Source organism: Urocitellus parryii, chromosome 3 (genome assembly GCF_045843805.1).
Source record: "Urocitellus parryii isolate mUroPar1 chromosome 3, mUroPar1.hap1, whole genome shotgun sequence".
NCBI classification, from domain to species: domain Eukaryota; kingdom Metazoa; phylum Chordata; class Mammalia; order Rodentia; family Sciuridae; genus Urocitellus; species Urocitellus parryii.
In genome coordinates this window covers 137133590-137149185 of record NC_135533.1, presented here as the reverse complement: position 1 = coordinate 137149185, position 15596 = coordinate 137133590, and the positions used below count along the sequence as shown (strand labels likewise).

At 43.3% G+C, this 15596-nt stretch overlaps 1 protein-coding gene across 2 annotated transcripts in view; it reads right to left on the bottom strand.

Annotated features, from left to right (window-relative positions):
- Positions 1–15596, bottom strand: part of Tctn1 (tectonic family member 1) — a 28445-nt gene that overhangs the window by 6713 nt on the left and 6136 nt on the right. Inside the window, exons 3-9 of one of the 2 annotated variants that reach the window (XM_026386159.2) lie at positions 12465–12595; positions 10834–10985; positions 8810–8909; positions 7064–7173; positions 5340–5360; positions 843–977; positions 231–356 (exon numbers count right to left, since the gene is read on the bottom strand). In XM_026386159.2, the coding sequence (XP_026241944.2) occupies positions 231–356; positions 843–977; positions 5340–5360; positions 7064–7173; positions 8810–8909; positions 10834–10985; positions 12465–12595 (775 nt within the window). Of the gene's footprint in view, positions 1–230; positions 357–842; positions 978–5339; positions 5361–7063; positions 7174–8809; positions 8910–10833; positions 10986–12464; positions 12596–15596 lie in introns of those variants that run through there. The other variant, XM_026386160.2, reaches the window with a different exon arrangement.

Genomic DNA, 15596 nt, shown 5'->3' with positions numbered 1-15596 from the left:
AAATATATCTGCCGGGTGTAGGAGTGCACTAGGCTGCAAAAGAACAAGCTGAGGTATTCCTTACTGCAAGGACCCTGCTTGGCTTCATTACAAACCTCACAGGCCTCACACAGTCCTTCAATGCAAACGGTCAGATGCAACAAAAAAAGACTTATAAATTGATTTTGTCTAAGCAGTTAGGATTTCTTAAGTTGGTACTTAAATACTTGAACAAAATTGGTCAAACTTACCTGAGTAAAGTGAATCTCAAACTTCTGCTGCAGGGGAATCACTGCACTGCTCACTGTCCCCAGAAGGAATGAGACAGCGGCTTTCATTATCTCACCTTTCTCTGTGTATGTGAGGCTGTACTTTACCTAAAACAGAAGGATACTCCAAATACACCTGTCTCCACTGCATCTCACTAACTATATCAATAACTCGCATATCCATAGGGAGAAAATCCTTTCCCATCTCTTGCAACTTTTCTGTTGTCCAAGGGAGGTGTTCCCTTGGTATCAGCCCCATGGATGGAGTCACCTGAGACTCTGCCTGACTTCTGTAAAAGGTTCCAAGTCAGCTGGTCCAAGTAGATGGAACCAGATCACCTCTGCCGAGGAAACGCCACACCAAGGCAACAGCAGCAGCAGTGAAACTTTGATGATTCTTGCAAGTCGCTGGGTTTGTGTGACAAACACCCTCTGATACCAGCATAAAAGCAAGCAGGAGGCCAAGCCAAGAAAAATACCAACACAGAGTGAGCGGCGCCCACTCTGGAGGAGTTCAGATGCCCTCTACCCAAGGAACTTGGCTGGAGCCTGCCACACACAAAAAGAGCTTGCCAGGCCACACTGGGCGCCTACCTCGAGAACAACGTGAATGCAGATCCTCTCCTGCCCAGAGCCCACGAGAGTCGGCCACAGCACGTCAGTGTGTTCCAGTCGGGTCAGTGTTTTATTTAGAGACTGGATGACAATGGATTGGATAGTGATAAAGACCTACAAAGCAAAGAACTGGATTATTAGAGACACTATACTCCATAACCAAGGGTTAAAATAACAACAACAAAATTGAAATGAACCTCTGAAGATCTAGACTGCCAAGTTGGAAGGCTTGCTACTGAATGATACGCACAGGATAATTCCTCACTTGCAAAAATACAGATATTCCCACGTACAGACATGCATGTACACATTCATAAGGAAAACACTAGAGGAGGCTAGGATCCAAACTTGAAAAACTATTACCTCTGAAAACACGTTCACACAAAAACTCCTAAATGAATGTTCACAGCTGCCTGTTTATGACAGCTAAAAACTGAAAACAACCCAAATGAACTATCTAAGGAATAGATAAATAAAATGTGGTCTTTCTGAGGAGATATTATTCATCCGTAAAAATGGCATATACTATAATGATGATGAATACACGCTACAATACAGATAAATCTCAAAAACATGCTAAGAAGCCAGACAGCAAAGGCTACCCATATTATATGATTCCATTTATATGAAATGTCCAAACAGGCAAATCCATAAAGACAAAAAAGTAGAATGGTAGTTGCCAGGGCCAGGGGAGAGAATTGGGAAAGAAGGGAAGTGACTGCTAATGACCACGGGGGTTTCTTCTAGGGTGATGAAAATATTCTAGAATTGGAAAATGGTAATGGTGGCATGACCTTGTGAATATCCTAAAAACCACTGAGCTGGGCTGGGGCTCAGTGGCAGAGCACTTACCTAGCATGTGTGAGGCACTGGGTTTGATCCTCAGCACCACATAAAAATAAATAAAGATACTGTCTCCATCTACAACCAAAAAAATATATATATTTTTTTTTAAAAGGGAGAGTGAGAGAGGAGAGAGAGAGAGAGAGAGAGAGAGAGAGAGAGAGAGAGAGAGAGAATTTTTAATATTTATTTTCTAGTTCTCGGCGGACACAACATCTTTGTTGGTATGTGGTGCTGAGGATCGAACCCGGGCCGCACGCATGCGAGGTGAGCGCGCTACCGCTTGAGCCACATCCCCAGCCCCCCCCAAAAAATATTAAAAAAAAAAACACTGAACTGTACTTCAAAAATAGCAAGTTTGGAGTTTTAGTTCAGAGGTAGAGCATGTGGTGAGCAAGCACTGGGTCTGGGTTCGATCCCAGCATACACACAGACAGGTAAGTTTTATGGTATGTGAATGATGTCACATACACAATACATGACAACAACAGACACAAGTGCACACAAAGGCCTGCATCTCCCAAACCCAGCTCCTCCTGATGAATCCACACACGTGCACTTTCTACACACAGCCCCCAGATACACACCCATAAACCTCACAATTGCCCTGAACACACTCTTGACTCAAGTGATATACAGCTTTACACACACACACGGTGGTGATCTCTGGTAGATGGTGGGATCATGGATAAGGCAAAACAGACAAAAAAACCTTTAAAACAACATCAAGAAGCCCTGGTGACTCTGATGCTATTAAAGAACACTTGTCATCTGTGGCCATCACTAGCAGAGTGACAAAGAGCAAGCAGTCCTCTAAAGACAGCTGGGGCTCTTTGCAAATCTGACACATGCTTTACATTTCAATTCTTGGAAACCACTATTTAGGAAAGAACCTGATATATCCAGTTGTTCAAATTGCTCTGAACTCTGCCCTCGATCATATGCCAACCTGTTCATAATTTTAAATTGGTAAGTACTTAAGCTGTCATTTTAGATAAACAAGCTCTCCTTATGTATCTGCTCCCATGACCAAGAAAACCTGCAACTGTCCTGGAGCAAAACCTCTCATATAAAAACATGCCATAGTTTACTCAAAAAAGTAAGCTGTTGTGTGACAAGAGTGGCAGAGAGACAAAACCAATCACCTCACAAGGGCACTGCTGGGTTGAAGAGCCAGGTCGGGTGCCCTGGGTTAGGATTTACTAGCTCTTGTTTAAGTCATCAAAAAGACAACCCTAGATTCCTTCCTCTGAACATACAGGCTCCTGGCTCAGTGGAGAGACTGGACTCCAAGAAGCGCGTGCCAGCCACACACCAACCTCTGATGGTGGGCCATTTGGGGCGAGCACCCAGCAGGCAACAAGTGAAGGCCCAGCTCAAAACTCAGGAGCTACACTCACCCATCAAAACCTCAGTGGAACAATCCCAAGGACAAACCAGAAGGCCTGGTCTAATCTCAGTGTCCCACTGGTCATATGCTATTCCCAGATTCCCCACAGCAAGGGCTGGGGCTCAGTGTCCCTAATCTCAGTGTCCCACTGGTCATGTGCTATCCCCAGATTCCCCACAGCAAGGGCTGGGGCTCAGTGGCAGAGTGCTTGCCTAGCACATGGGTTCAATCCTCAGCCCCAGATAAAAATAAAATAAAGATACTGTGTCCACCTATAACTAAAAAATAAATATTAAAATAAATAAATAAATAAAATAAAGGCATTGCTGGGCATGGTGATACAAGCTTGGCTTGTAATCCCAGCTGTTCAGGAGGCTGAGGCAGGAGGATCACAAGTTCAAAGCCAGCCTCAGCAACTTAGAGAGGTTCTAAGCAACTTAAGGAGACCCTGTCTCTAAATTAAAATACAAAAGGGGCTGGGGATGTGGCTCAGTGGTTAAGCGCCCCTGAATTCAATCCCTGGTACCAAAAAAAAAAAAAAAAAAAGATTTTTAAAAAGGGTATTGTGTCCATCTACAACTAAAAAAAAAAAAAAAAAAAAAAAAAAAAGAACTGCACACACTAACAGAATTCAGGACCAAACTTCAGCCTTTCCTGGCTACGTCAGCAGATGGTGGCAAGAATTTGGGGAATAACAGCAGCTTCCCTTAAAGGGGAGACTGGCTCCAATATCTATGTTCCTGATCCACTGACACATCCCGAATGCTGCTTTTTTTTTTTCCCTTTAATGTAAATGAATCCTTACTATTGGTTTATATGACTGCCCTTCAGAGTACAAGTCTTGGTGTCACTCAGACCTGAGGCAGAAATCCTGATCTGTCTGCAGGACACTTAGGGAGTGTGTGGAGCTAGTGACGCAAAATCAGTGTCCCTGGCAAAGCGCAAGGTCTCTGGGACCAGGCAGCCTGGAATCCCATCCTAGCTCTCCCCCTTCCCAGCTCTGTGGCCTCAGCAAGCTAATTCTGTGACCCGTTTGCCACAAAGTGATAATAATAGGGCCTGCCTCCTGTGACAGCGGAGGCACCCAAGGACTTCAGACTTGTTCATACTAAGAACGCACTAGAACGCACTCATGCTTCTCAGAAACACACCTTCCTCATGATGGCTCTCCCTGCAACTGAACCGCCCTCCCAGCCAGTCAGTCATCACTTAGCCCAACCCAGCAAGCATCCCGTACACACGGGCACTGCCCTGAACTAAGGATTCAGGCAGAGACTGTTTGGAATGGCAGAATCAGAGCACTTTCCAGTGGCTAGAGCAATGGGCGAGCTCTCAACATGACTTTCAAACTAGGTTTTTTGGAAGATTCAAAGAGGAAGGGGGTTGCTTGAGCTTCTGGCGCCCACCATGCTCCCCCAGGAAGCCGCAGGGCTCCAGGTTCACTCATGTTGCATATTTGGCAGGCCCGAGACTGCACCTGGAAAACAAGCTCCTCCAGGCCCACATACATAGTATGAAGTCCAAAGTCCAAGTCCAGAGCTATTTCCTTTCAAATGTGTCTGTGTCCAAAGACTTGACCAAATCAACTGCAGCCAGGACCAGCATCCTAGGTGCTACCTATGTGCAGACGCTGCGCCCGCACCTTGCACACACAGGCTGCTCAACACACAGTGCCAGGCTCCGCCCTGATCGTCCACTTGACCCAGGAAGGCAGAGGTACATGGCAGACAAAAAAAAATAACCACCAAGGTGACTCTTGAACTGGCCACTTCCATAGGCTTTGGGAGGCTGACAAGCCACCATCTCAGGCCTCCTTGGGGACTGTGTTCACAGGTATGTCTGACCCAGGTGTGTGCTACACTGGGAGCCAGGTATTCTAGCTTCTACACTGGGAGCTGGCACCCTGAGCTCGCAGCTTCCCTGATGAGAGACCAAGACGACAGCAGGAGACCCTGAAAGGACGGAAGTCCACAGCACCCTGTCAGTCAAGTCCACTCTGTTGTCTAAAGGGGAAAAAGTGAGAGGCTGGGTGAGCTCAGTGGTCGAGCACTTGCTAGCAGGTATGAGGCCTTGGGTTCCATCCCTAGCACTGCAAAAACACAAACAGGGGCCGGGTTGTAGCTGAGTAGAAGAGCACTTGCCTCACATGCATGAGGTCCTGGGTTGGATCCTCAGCACCACATAAAATAAATAAATAAAAGATACTGTGTCCATTTACAACTAAATAAATAAACAACTCTTACCTTTTTTCCTGAATTAGGAGCCTAGATAAAAAGAACACATAAAAATTTCATTAAGTACAACAAAGAGATGCAGTTTCATAGCTTTTTCAGTCCTTGACTAAAGGCCATGTTCATCCTATTAAAGACTTTTACAGAGGACAACAGAATTTCTTGAATCAAGCTGTCCCATCTGCATGTCTGTATCTACACCACAGTGATCACACTTTCTGTGATCATCTCTGGCTGAAACATAACAGGCCAGCTCATGACTGCATCAGGGAGCCTCCAGGCCTCCGTATCATTCCTGCCCTTTTCATGTGGCCATAACACTGGGGAAGGCAGGCACAGCCCTGCCCTCCTGCTTACTCACTGCACAGGTTCTCGCTGCAAGGAGACACGGCTCGCCCAGGAGATTTCCTCAGCCTCCCAGTCTTCCTGAAGCAAGCCCCAGCCCCTGGTGTCAGCTCCTACCCTCAAGCATGGCTGCAGCTCTCCTGCTGAAGGGCTCCACCTTCCTCCATTTCCTGTCACCCTCACTCCCAACCTCATCACCAGACAACCTTTTAGGCCACTGAGAGCTTTGGGGAGAGGGATGTTTGGGAGGCCTGTGCTGAGACAGACAGTACCTGGCCACTCAGAGACTACTGCCAACAACCCTGAGAAGTTAACTGGAAGAACTCAGGGACATGCAGGGCTGGCTTAAGAGAGAGAGGGAGAGAAAGAGGAGGGCAGAAGAAAGGTTAACCCTTTCACTGGCATACACCTGTGATCCCAGCATCTCAGGAGGCTGAGGCAGGAGGATCACAAGTTTAAGGCCAGCCTTAGCAACTTAGTGAGGCTCTGTCTCAAAACAAAAAATAAAAAGGACTGGGGATGTGGCTCAGTGGCAAAGTACTTCTGGGTTCAATCCCCAGTATCAAAAATATAAAATTAAATTTAAAAAGGGAAAGGAAGGGGTAAGCTTAACTTGAGTCTACAGCCCAGATGATTCCTGGGGCTATGGACCGCACCCTCCCTCCGCTTTCCCCACAAAAAAAGGAAATTAGGAGGGGGCCCTTGGAAAAAAATCGTCTCGGTTTTTGTTCCTGAAGAATGTCTCTCCTCTCACAAACTTCCCTCATCTGGCTCCCGTATTCAGTTCCAGTTCAGTCACTACCACCAGAGAGAAGGGGGCCCTGGCCTTGTGACCGCTTTTCCCTGCTCCAACAATCCCACTTCCTGTCCTCTCCTGCCTATTTCATCTGCCATCCAGAAAGTAGATTCTCTCTTCTTTTTCCAGTCTGTTTATGAGAAAGAGAATGCTTTTGATGCTAATATGAGTATTTCTGTCACAGAAAAGATTTCATTGGTTATCATCAAAATGAATGAAATCAAAATATGAGCTAACTATATATAAATAAAAAATTATTTAAAGGATTATTTCAATAATCATCTATGGGCTGGAGATGTGGCTCAAGTGGTAGCGCACTCGCCTGGCATGCATGCGGCCCAGGTTCGATCCTCAGCACCACATACAAACAAAGATGTTGTGTCTGCCGAAAACTAAAAAAATAAATAAATAAAAATTCTCTCTCTCTCTCTCTCTCTCTCAAAAAAAAAAATCATCTATACCAGAGTACTGGAGAAGACAAATTTAAACTTCAGTGTGAATCATGTATGGATATTATTCCATACTTTTCATATTTTAAAAGGGTACAAAGAACAGAAAACATAATAAGTTAGTTCCACTTCAAAATAATTCTTACCCTCAAAATTGTAGGGCTGCTGTAACGAGCCATGCTAAGGGCTTCAATTTCTTCACACTGTTCTAAATCCATCCTTCTGGTGCATGTAACAGCCTGGTCCACCAGAAATGCTGGATGTCATAACATTCCCACGGGGAAAAAAAAAGAGAAGAAAATTTCCAACTGAAGAAAACTATAATCTAGGTAAAACTGAAAAATAAGTTACAACACGGATATACACTATGTCTAAAATTGTGCTTAAAAATTAGTTTTCAACTAGGTAATGCATGCATGAAATTCAAAAGGCACAAAAAAAGACTGAGTAGTCTTTCTCCAACTCCTGTCTTCCCACCATTCTTTTTCTCTAGAGGCAACCAGGATGAAGTTTCCGATATTTCTTCCTGGAAATGGTGTATGCAAACAAACAAACAAAAATATGTAGTTACAAACATTTTTTAAAATTATTTTCCCCTTTTGGAAACAAATAACACAATGGATATACCATCCTTCCCCTTGTTTTTTCCACTGGACGATGAATATATCTTGGAGGTCAGGCTGTCTCCGTACAGGAGGAGTTTCTTCCTCCTTTTATAATTAGCATCCTGTTACACAGGTGGCATAATTATTCCCTCAGCTCCCTACCACAGGACACTTAAGCTGTCTCTGCTTTTGCCATCACCAACAACACTGCGATCTATTATTTTGCACGTGGTCCAGCATTTCTATAGGATCAACTCCTGGAGGTTAACAGCTGGGTGAAGGACCAAACATTCCTTCATAATTTTGATATATAAGTTAAACTGACCTTCTCCAGGGGCAGTACCAGTTCATAGTGCCACCAGCTGTGTAGGTGAGTGCTAAGTTCCCCATGTCTTCAAATTTTTTGAGCCTTGTCAAACTGATAGGTGAGAATGGTGTCTGGTTTCAGTTGACACTGTTCTAGTGTGTCCTGTCTTCTCAACAGGATGCATTTCCCTGTCATCCTTTGCTTAGATGGCTCCACAGAGAGGCTGGCTGAAGCCTCAGAGCACCGTGGCTGCCACCCTCCACTACCTGGGGGCCAGTCAGCCGGTCTCTCGAGCTCCTGAAGGGAGAAGCAGGACTCACTGGGAAGCAAGCGGGCTCAGCTGCAGGCCAGCCTCTCTCCACCACCACCTGAGAAGGCCCAAGCAACTAACCCTCTGCCTCTCTGCTTCCTCGTCAAAAAACTGGACGTAATATAGAGATAGAATTATATTGTTACATCACATCATGTGCATGTATGAATATGTATCAAGGTCCATTATTATGAATAATTAGAATGCAATATAAAAAAAGGAGAAAGAATAGGGAAAAAATAGAGAATGCTCTTTTTAAAAAATGAAAAAGAAATTTTAAAAATAAAAATTGGAGATATTAACCTGACCCCAAGGGATCAGTGAAGATTAAATGGGAAAACACATGCAATCGCTTAACACACAATGAGTGTTAATAAATGTTAGCTTTTGACAAGCTCTGGAACTTTCCAAAGCCTACCTGGAAGTGTCTGACAAGTGAGTGGGCTGCTTGCGGGTGGTGGGAGCTCATCTCATCAGACAAGGAACCAGGAGCAACCGTGCGGAGTAGAAAAGGCCCCCACGGCAGGAAATCAACTGCCCTTGCCGAGGTGCTCTCAGGCCTCTTCAGCCCACTCCGGTTGCAGGTACGAAGGCTGCTGTGTATGACTACCAGAAATGTAAACTAATAACTGTAGTCTCTGCAGAGAGAGAACAAGGGCCACCCTCTTACCTGCAGGGTTATCATCAGCGCACAGGGATGACATCAGTGGTGAAGGCAATCTCAAAAATGGAGCTGAAGAGTCATTTGAAGTCCGCAGCTGAGCCCCATACTGTAAACACACAACCAAGATTACCCATGGCGCTCCTTCAGCACCCAGAGGGCACCTGCTAGGTGCCATTGGCATCGCAGGTGTCAGAGACACTGTGGCCAGCCCACAGGGAACTGACATGTAGCCGTCTCGCCCTCTTTTAAAGGATGTGTGCTTCTGGGCATGCGTGTCACTGTGCTTGGCTTCTGAATTTGGAATCCCTCTGGAAGGACCCAGGAGCTGATAGTGTTTGCCTCTGCAGGCAGAAGTTGGGCGGCTAGGCACAGGGGTGAGAATCATGTTCCACTACCATTAATTACTTAAACAGCAGTTGCAGTATATATTAAGTCATATAAAATTTTTTCATAAACCAATTTTATGAAGAAATGCCTTATTTCCCTAAACCAAATACCCCATGAAATTCTTCCCCAACATTCAAAATTCAAATCTACGGCTACTGAGCATACAATTGTCTTAAATTTAAAATTTACCCAAATAAATTTAAAATTTACACAAATTACCTTGGTGCCAGGAACTACTGTAATCTTTTTGAATGATATACCTGTGCATCAATATTTAAAATTTCCATTTATTTTGACCTTAAGTCATTTATAGAAATATCTCCTAAGAATTTAATCAAACACACACATACACCCAGGAATGTTCATTGTGGACGATAATAGCAAAGATTGGAAACAAATGTCTGTTAAGAGTGGAATGGCTTGGGCTGCGATGTGGCTCAGTGGTACAGCACTTGCCACTTGCCTAGCATGTGTGAGTCCAAAGGTTCAATCCCAATTCCACAAAAGAATGGAATAGCTCAAATATAGACACAGGAATCCTTTGTAAATGTTGCCCTAACACTAACTCACAAGTTACTTTCCTATTCCCAGGTTGTACACAGATAAATGAAACAATACTGCATTCCTCCCCGGCTGTTATGAGGTGATACCTAGAAAGCTCTGCACAGCCCAGCTGGTGGCGCACTACGGTAATCCCAGCAACTCTGAGGCAGGAGGATCCCGAGTTGAAGGCCAGCCTCAGCAACAGTGAGGCACTGAGCAACTCAGTGAGACCCTGACTCTAAATAAAATTCAAAAGAGGGCTGGGGATGTGAATCAGTGGCTGAGTGACCCTGGGTACCAAAAAAGTGACCCTAGTACCAAAAAAGACTTGTTACTTAAAAAAAGAATTTTCTAGAACAATGTAGGTAACTATAAATCTCACTTCTATATAATATTATGTATGTTTTTTAGATGGATTTAAAAATTAGGAAGAATACACACCAATGTTTTCACAGTGATTTTCAGCATGAATTGTTCTCCACTCCCAAGGCCTGACACATACTAAGCACATGCTATACCCCTGAGCTGTACCCCCCAATCCCAGCAGTGTGAATTTTAACAGAGACAAAGGGCATTTTGGTTTTTACTTAGGTACCTCTATATTTCTAACTTTCAGAACCAGTACATATTAATTTTATACTTTCCTTTCAAAAAGATGCTTCTGAAGAAGTTTTTTCAATGTTAATAAATATCACATTTTAAAGGTTTACTGTAAAATAGCACACAACCTCCTAAAGTCTACAAATTAAGTAAATACAATTTTGAGAATAGGGCCAGGCACCAACCAATCCACTCATGTCCCCAGCAGCAAGCCTCAAGCATTTTGCTGCCTCTTTTAAGGTTGAGAAAAACAAATTCTGCAGAGACAAAACACAAGCTTATCACAGAATCAACAACCTTAACTACCATATTCAGAATCTAAACATCCAATTTTAATTTTCATGATCTTTGACTTAGAGGCACAAGCATTCATTTTTTTTCAGTCTATATTAATTCTTCTGTGTTCCAGAAAGTCAGTTTTGCTGGTGACATTAAAAATCAACTTAAAGGCCAGGGTATCTGAGACACAGTGAGCAGACTCAGTCAAGTTCTTGGCTCACCTCATATTTAGTAGTACTTGGAGCATCCAATTTGGTTGAAAAAGAAACATCTGATTCTGCATTCAATGTAAAACCAGTTGATGTTTTCATCAATCTGTCAAAATTGTTTTCATCAGGCACTTCTGGATTAATAAAGGATAATGCAGGTTTATCTGTTTAGAAAAAGTGTTTTAAATCAGCATAAATTATGTGTATATATGACATCTTCAGTATTTTGGAAGTAGATTTTAGAAACACTAAGGCTGATGTGAAAAAGACACAGTGTCTTGTTACATATTCACTTCCTCCAGAATTCCCAGAGGCTTGTTAAAAAAGCAGGGTCCCGGGCTGGAGTTGTGGATCAGTGGTATTGTGCTCGCCTGGCATGGGTGAGGCCCTGAGTTTGATTCCCAGAAGCACATATAAATAAATAAAATAAAGGTTCATTAACAAACTACTGTTTAAAAAAAAAAGTAGTAGTAGTAGTAATGGTTTTGTATGCACACAGGTGAACAGCACAACCGAAGCCAAAAGTATTTATCACTTTCTCCCCACTTTCAGCCCAGGGACTGCTGAGAGCCTGGGGGAAATATGCAGTGTAGAGAACAAAAGGGAAAGAGGGGGTGGCATATTTATTGGGCTCATGTTTTGGCAGAGAAAGTAACAGTCACTGGTCAGCAGTCAATTCAGATAACAAATTGCAGTACTTCCACCTATGTTTTCAGTCACAAGGGAACAAAACCAAAATATATACAAATACATTTAAAGAAGATGAAGAAGGATTTGGGGTGTAGCTCAGTGGTAGAGCACTTTCCTTGCACATGTGAGGCACTGGGTTCTATTCTCAGCACCACATAAAAATAAACCAATAAAAGAAAGGCATGCTGTCCATCTACAACTAAAAAAAATTTTTTTCAGGAAAAAGATGATGAGGAGTTTAACTGATAAAACCATAAATATGTCTCTGAACTGTGACTCTGATAACATTCACACTCACGTGTACTTTGGACAGAAACACTTACTTGAGCTAAATACTCAAATAAAAATAAAGATCCTGTTTTCATGCAAATGTACTTAACAAAAATAAGAAAGAGGAAATAGAAACCACAGGTAATGTTCAAAACTGAACCATTACGCCAGGAGGAAATACGCTGAAAAAGTCATGTGTGTATTATATAAATCTGGACTCCCACGCCTGTCTACATAACATAAACACCTTGAAATCAAGAGAATGGAAAAGACATGTGTATAAGCATGATCACTTTCTTTTTTTTTTTTTTAAAGAGAGAGAGAGAGAGAGAGAGAATTTCAATATTTATTTTTCGGTTTTTGGTTTTTCAGTGGACACAACATCTTTGTTTGTATGTGGTGCTGAGAATCGAACCCGGGCCGCACGCATGCCAGGCGAGTGCGCTACCGCTTGAGCCATATCCCTAGCCCCAGCATGATCACTTTCAAAGAAAATGTTCAGGTCACAGGTCTATAAAATCACTTTCAGCTACTTGTAAAATGGCCTCAGAAAATATACCTTATACACATGGCCAAAACAGAATGATCACTTCAAATCTAACTGAATGAGATATTTTTCCATAAGATAACTTTAAAAGAAAAACTTTATAGTTTCACAAAATATATCAACGTCAAATACTTACAGTTTGTAATTCGAATGCAGAAAATAGATGGATTGATCTGGTCAATGAGTTTAAATACCCTTTCAGGTGGGTTTGCTTTAAAATTCAATGAATAGATGGCTGCTTTTTGAGTACAAAACTGGCTATCACCCCTGAAAATTAAAAAAATAATATATAAAATTTAAGGCATAAATATATGATCTTGGGAAGATGTTTTAAAGCCATCAGATATTTGCTGGTTGGGGTGGCTCACACCTGTAATTCCAGCTACTCAGGAGGTTAAGGCAAGAGGACTTCAAGTTTAAGGTCAGCTTCAGTAATTTAGTGAGCTCCTGTCTCAAAATTTTAAAAAAGCTGGGACTGGGTAGGTGGCACATGCTTATAATCCCAGAGGCTCGGGAAGCTGAGGCAGGAGGATTGCAAGTTCATAATCAGCTTCAGCAATTTAGCGAGGCCCTAAGCAACTTAGTGAGACCCTGTCTCAAAACATAAAAGGAGCTGGAGATGTGACTCAATGGTAGAGTGCCCCTGGGTTCAATCTGCAGTACTATAACAAACAAGCAATTTTCATTTTGGCAGAAAAAGTAATAGTCACTGGTCAGTAGTCAATTCAGATAACAAATTGCAGTACATCCACCTATATTTTCAGTCACAAGGGAACAAAACCAAAATATATACAAATACATCTGAAGAAGATGAAGAAGGGTTTGGGGTTCAGGAAGACATTTATAAAACCATGATGTTAGAATTGAATTTGAGGGGCTGGGGATGTGGCTCAAGCGGTAGAGCATCGCCTGGCATGCGTGCGGCCCAGGTTCGATCCTCAGCACCACATACAAAGAAAGATGTTGTGTCTGCCGAAAAACTAAAAATAAAAAATATTTAAAAAAAAAAAAAAGAATTGAATTTGAAACTTTCCTCTAGTGGAAAAATTAAGTCGGGTATAACAACCTTTAAGGAAATCTTGTCAAGTATGGATAACAGATCAGGGTATAATTTTAATGTTAACAAACCTTGCAAATTCTAAAAGCATAAATTATATAAAATTTTGTAGAACTTCAAATTCTTTTTAAGTACCCAGATTGGATCCAAAATTACTTGTCTTCAGAGTAAAGCTATCTTCAAAGGAATCATCTGAAAGGTTTAAGGCTTAGAAATTATGGTACAGTCAAGTTTTCTGTCAATCCCAACTTAGCAAGGCCCTAAGCAACTCAGCAAGACCTGTCTCTAAATAAAACATACAAAAAGCTGGGGATGTGGCTCAGTGGTTGAGTGCCTCTGAGTTCAACCCCTAGTTGCCGCCCCCTCCAAAAAAAATTATAAACAATCCTCTACAGTTGGTTTAGGTTGTATCTAATTTTCCCCAATTACATATGAAGCTATAATGACATCCTTATACAAACATCTTCATAATGTTTCCAGTTATTTTCTTCGGCCATATTCCTGGGAGTAGAACTCCAAGTCAAAAGGAAGATTCATTATTCAAGGCTTCTGTGGCATTGCCAGGTTGCCCTCCAGAGAAGTAAAACATCCATCTTCATCAACACTGTCACAAGCATGCCTACTTTCCTGTGCCCCTGCCAACATTGAATATTATCATTCACTTTTTTTTTTTTTTTGAAAGGTTTAAGGCTTAGAAATTATGGTACAGGGATTGAACTCAGGGGCACTCAACCACTAAGCCACATCTCCAGTCCTATTTTGTATTTTCTTTAGCAACAGGTTCTCACCGAGTTGCTTAGCACCTTGCTTTTGCTGAGGCTGGCTTTGAACTCGCAATCTTCCTTCTTCAGCCTCCAGAGCTCCTGGGATTACAGGCATGCGCCAACACACCCAGCTATCATTTACTTTTTACAGGGCTTAAAGGACTGTTTTAGGAATCAGACCGGCAGAGGGAATGGGAAGCTAATTGAAGCACTACAGCATTCACCAAGTAGGGAACTGATGGTCTTTGGGAACCTGGTGTAGCATGGCTGGCTGGAGCAGAGGGTTGGAGATGCAGAATAGCCATAAACTGGACCTAGAAGAAGGTGGGGAAGAATGTGAGTCCAGGCTAAGGGGTCAATAGGTAATGAGAGCGTCTGAAGTGTCTTTAGCAATGAATGAGGCGGGAGTTTCCCAAGGGGAAGTCAGTAGGAATGGGCAAACTCAGGGCTCTGGTGCCTGAGGACTCAAAGGAATGATGCCCCTGACTCCTCCAGCTGGCCAGCCTCCAGCTGGGCAGTATCTCGGTATCACATCTCATACCTCCACCTAGTCCCACCATCCCGGCCTCCAGGTAGGGCGGGAGCCATGAGCCTGCAGTGGTATCTTACTTGGTTCTCTACCACCAGGCTTGGCCTCAGTGACCCATTTTGTACACTGTTGCTGAATGACATGAGGTGGGACTTCAGGACATCAGAACCCTTCAGCACACACACAGGCTCCTAGGGACTGAGTCCCAAGCTCTTCTCCACACCTTCTGTGCCACATCCCTCCCTAGCCATGTGAGCTACCTGCAGATAACTGCATAGGCCATCCTCCTCCACCCCAGGACTCTGTCCGGGCAGTTCCCTGGGCCTGGGATGTCCTTCCCCAGACTCATGCTGGCCAGCTTAACTTGTTCTTTGGGACCCAGCTCAGCTTCCAACATCTTTGTAGAAAGCCCTCTCAGCCTAGTGTCTGAGCTACCAGTCCTCTGAGTTCTCCCAGCATTCAGGAGCAGAAACTGCATGTACTCATTTGTCTCTCTCCCTCACTGGGATGTTCTCAGAGGCAGGATAAGGCTGAACTTTATATCCCTGGCGCTGGCACACAGGAGTGCTCCAGAAAGGCATGGTGAAGCCAAGAGAACTAGTGCACGCCTATAATCCCAGAGAGTCAGGAGGCTAAGGCAGGAGGATTCCATGTTCAAGGCAATTTAGCAAGGCCCTCAGCAATTTATCGAGACCCTGTCTCAAAAGAAAAAAATAAAAAAGGGCTGGGAGTGTAGCTCAGTGGTAAAGGGCCCCTGGGCTCAATCCCCAGTGATAAGGAATGAAAAGCTGCTTAGTGCACAGGGAAGTCCAGGCAGTGGCAGGGGTCCTCCAGGATACATTTAGGGGTGGCAAGGAGAAATCCATTCATCCAGTCCACTTTTTTTTTTTTTTTTTTTAATCAAACCTGAGCCTCGTG